We start from the raw sequence: 4,397 nt of genomic DNA on the forward strand, positions 1-4,397 counted from the left end.
GCTGTCCAACGTATCTTTTCACATTACTCAAGAGTGCCTTTCCAGTCTCAAATTTACCCATTCCTGAAAGGTTTAATATCATGGTTATTTACTTAGTTCCAAAGAGGTTTACTATCACTACATAACAACCAAGCATAAATACAATCTGCTACAGATGATTTACAACACTAACAGGCTTGGGAAACTGAACTGTAATAGTAATGGCTAAGTACTGCCAGTAGATGGTGCTGTGGTTACATAAATCTCTTACAGCGAGACACTACTAGGGTTGGAATGTTTCATGTTGTTTTTTGGTCTGTGGCTTTAGGAATGTGAGTTCTGCCCATGATAATCCTCTGGGTTCAACCTGAACTGTGGCCCAGGAAATCCTTCAGAAATAACCTTGGAAGCTACCCTGACCATTTTCTTTTGGAACATGTTCCTTCTCTCTATAAATCTGTTTGTTGTGCAATGTGAAAGCAGTGCAGTTGTTTCCTCTGATTAATTGCAGCAAAAAAGAAAAAAAAACAACCGAAAAAACCCTTGATGATCAATCCAAGCTCTGACATGTTTCAGCTTCACTTGAAACATGTATAAGGACTGGAGACCTTGGAGTTGCCTCAACAGCCCTGAGTCTTCACTTGAAAGCATTTATTATGACTTTATGATGTTTATTAGGTTGGACATATTTGGGGCAATTTTGGCTCAGAGTCCTGGCTTGGTGGAGAATGACAAATTACCTGCTGTTTAGCAGTTTTAAATCCATCTGATTCTAAAGATGGAAACTGAGTAAATAACAAGGCTCCCCCCTGTGCCAAGTTCACTGGTTTTATCTAAAAACACCAATCAGGAACTTTTTGTGTGATAATGTTTATTTTATTTTCACATGCTGCCCCTGGAGAGAACAGTGATACATTTTTTTACCAGTCCGGAATGTGATAAACCATGGCAAACAAGGAAAGAATATGACAACCAGACAAACCAAGACAAAATGAAAACTGTAGGTGGCACAAGAAGGGGGCAAGCCCCCAACCCCAAGTAGTTTGCACCCCAATGCTGTACTATGTGGTTGCAGAAAGGCACTTTTCACATACCAGTTCTAACCGAAACTGGAGATTTACAATAAGGCTGCAGTCCTAAGCATGCTTAGTAGTTAACCCCAATGAAACCAAGAGGACTGACTTCACAGAAAATTTGTTTAGAATAGGAGTGTTAACATGAAATGTACCATCATTCATAAATAGATTGTGTACGACAAATCTTGCTACCTCCACAACCCTCCCACGGAAATGCATTGTGCCTCGCCAAAAAGAAAAATGGTTATGGTGCCACCAGGATGAAGACGAAGGTTGAGAGTCTCAATGTTAAAAAAAAATAACGGAGTAAAAAAAATGCCCATACACAATATATATATATTGTTATATATATATAACATATAAAAATAACTCTGTAGTTAAAAAGAATACAAGGACAGGAGACAATTCTTTAAATACGGCGCGTTCCTTTCATGCAAACATCCACCCAGCCACTCATTCCTGCTCAGCCGCTCGCGCCCACCGAGTCCATTGCACTTCGCCTGGCCAGGCCGTTCAAGTATAAGACAGCAGCCCCTGCCCAGAGAGGGGCTTGCGGGTCGCCAATTCCCTGCCGTGTGAAGGGGGAAGAGGAGGAGAAGCGGGGAGACAGTCTATGGGGAGCAGAAGGGAAGAGCCCGTCACCACCGAAAGCTCACCACCACACAAGGGAGGGGAAAGGTCCTTTTTGGCACAGTTTCATCATTCCACTTCCGTCCCTCCAGGCGCAGCACGGGCTCAGCCGCCGCCCGCCTTCCCCGCCCGCGTTCCTGCCGGTAGCCTCCGGATCCCTGAAGGTGGGCGAGACCCCTTTCCCCGCCTGCCGAGCGCCGAAGGCTCCCCTCGGGCAACAGGTCTCGGCCCTCGCTTGCTAGGGCTGCTGGGCCAGGGCCCCAGCCGAGCCGCCTTCCCGCAGCAAGGCCAGCAGGCGGGACGCTGTCCGTGTGCTTCTCCCGCTGAAGGAGGCGGCGGCGGCCGCGGTGTCCAGCAGCGAGCGCCTCCTGCGGCGGCCGTAGCCCTGCGGGCCGAATTTCTCGGGAGGGGCGGAGACGTCCTTTTCCTTGTCCATGTAGTGGTTAATGATGTGCACGAGGTTGTGCACCGTGCACGTCCCGAACCCGCACATCTCCCTCCAGGTCTGGATGTTGGTCGCCTGGTTGCGCTTCGCGCGAAGGCTGTTGCGGAGGAAGCAAGAAGAGAGAAGGCGGCGGGAGTCAGCGAGGTCAGGCGGGAAACCGCAGCCGCCTGGCTGGACGGGATTACAGCTCCCATCGTCCCTTACCCATTGGGGCTCATGGGAGCTGCAGCTCCACGGAAATAGTGGCAGGGGGAAGAGCAGCTTTGTCGCCTCAGAAGGGCAGCTAGCCCAGCCGGGGTTATTTCACAAGGACCGAGGCATTTTCCTCTTCCTTTTTCCGCCCCCCCCCCACCACTACCACGTGGCTTATTTCCAGTCCTAAACCGTCGAGCGCAGCAAACGTATGATTAACATCGCGCTGCTGTCAGTCGCTTTGGGCCTCTTCCGAAGGGACGTCCCCCAGCGGGAACTCTGCGCGCCCTCCCCGCAGCCCAGCCTGCGCTCTCCCGCCAAAAGCCCTCTGCGCGCAAAAGCGCCGCTCACTCTCCCCGCCCCCCAACAAGCTGCTTCCAGCGATCGCCTCAGCAGTAATAGCCCCATGAGGGAAGAATAATAATAGTCAGATAATTACCTGTCCAGGCTGCGCGCGGGCCTCTTCTCTCCGGCAGCCGCCTGGGCCGCGGTGAGCGCCGGCCTGGACTCACCGGCTGCTGCTGCTGCCGCTGCCGCCGCCGCCTGACTGTATGCGGGGCGCTCGTCGTCTCCGAGGGCCGCCGCCTGCGCCACGGTGAGCGGTGGCACCGGCCCGTCCCGCCGGGCTCGCCAGCTGCTCCACCTGAGGAGAGGCAGGGGAGGCCGGTGAGAGAGGGAAGGAAGGAAGGAAGGGGGCGCTGAGGGGGAAGAAAGCCAGCCAGCCCGCCCGAGGGGACTCCTGCCTTCGGAGGGCAGGTTGCAGCGCAGGCGTCTCGGCGAGGGCACGGGAAGGAGGAGCGCCGGGGGCGGAGCGCCTTGCGCCCTCCGCTCCAGCCGAAGCCTCCGCTCTGCGCTTCCCTCCGCGCCCTCGAAGATGTTGCCTCCCCCCGTGGGACAAGCTCCGACGACGGCTACTTACTTTCTCTTGAAGTCCGACGCGATGTCCAGCTTGGCAGCCTCCACCCCGAAGAAGGAGACGGAGCCCAGGTAGAGTAGGGCGAGGGAAACCACTTTCATCCTGGCCAGGGAGATAAGAGGGGGTGTTAGCAGCCTTTTCCTCCTCCAAGGGCGACGGGGAGACGCGCAACGCCTTGCTCGGGGGGCAACTAACTAGGGGTCCCCGGGAGGGGTGCTCCTTCCTTCTGCCCTCCCTCCGCCGCCCTGTCCCGGAGCACCGGGGACTCGTGACGCTCGCGTCCAATATTTGCTCAGCCATTCATCACGGCAGGATCGACCCAGGGGGCCTCGTCTCCCGCCTGCACATTTGTCAAGCTTTCGGTTTGCTCAGAAAGGTGAAGGCTAAGCTCCCCTTTTCCCAGGCTCCAGCGCGTCACGAACAGCACCTTGATTCTCATGCCCTTCGATGCAGGCAGCGCTCTCTCGAGCCGGCTGCTCTCTCTCCCCCTCTCCCACCCCACACCGCGCGGCGCGGAGATCAACTCAAGCGCTACCCCTTTCACTCCGCGCCCGTCCCTCCAGTTTCCAAAGCGGGGCCGCTGACTTGTAACCCGAACTTCCCCTCCCCATGTGCTAAAGACGCAAAACTTTGCCAGCTCTGCTGTCGACCCCCTCCCCTCCTTGCGTGCTTCTTTCCCCATCCAGATAACGAGCGCAGACCTGATAGCGAAGATAATCCACTGAAGTCCGGCTGTGCGCACACTGGATCCTTGCTTGACGGTAAATCCCCAAAATATAAAGGTATCCCAGTTCCTCCCAATAGCTCCTTTGCTCTGAGCCCGCCCTGCGCGCCACTGAAGTTTCTACTGACTGCTCAGCGCTCAACTTTGCGCCCTTTTATAGAGCAGCGCCAGGGAGGTGGGGGGGCAGGGGGCGGGGCTAGGTATGACTTTCGGGTGCGGATTAGTCAGGCCGCGGGGGGCAGGCGACGCTTGGAAACGAGGCCACTTTGCACCGCTTCTCGGCGGAATCGCCTGGGGTCAGGCATGTCAACGGGCATACGCCGCCCCCGAGTGACACGAGTTGTGCCCCCGGCGAAATCTAGCGGAGCTGCCGCGCTGCCTTGGCGCGGGTGCTGGGCCTCCAGCTTAGTCAGCCCCGCTAGAACGAACCAGCAA

General features: G+C 55.7%; 1 protein-coding gene across 1 annotated transcript; it reads right to left on the bottom strand.

The window, feature by feature from the left end:
- Positions 1-833: 833 nt before the first annotated feature.
- Positions 834-4,103, bottom strand: ADM (adrenomedullin). The gene is made up of 4 exons (XM_081170586.1): positions 3,940-4,103; positions 3,242-3,340; positions 2,762-2,965; positions 834-2,227 (listed from the first exon to the last, which is right to left on the bottom strand). Exons 2-4 carry the CDS (start codon positions 3,337-3,339, stop codon positions 1,924-1,926), a joined length of 606 nt encoding a protein of 201 aa, XP_081026712.1. The 5' UTR covers position 3,340; positions 3,940-4,103; the 3' UTR covers positions 834-1,923.
- Between the last annotated feature and the right edge of the window lie 294 nt (positions 4,104-4,397).

The sequence above is a fragment of the Podarcis bocagei genome (genome assembly GCF_964188305.1).
Source record: "Podarcis bocagei genome assembly, chromosome: 1".
NCBI classification, from domain to species: domain Eukaryota; kingdom Metazoa; phylum Chordata; class Lepidosauria; order Squamata; family Lacertidae; genus Podarcis; species Podarcis bocagei.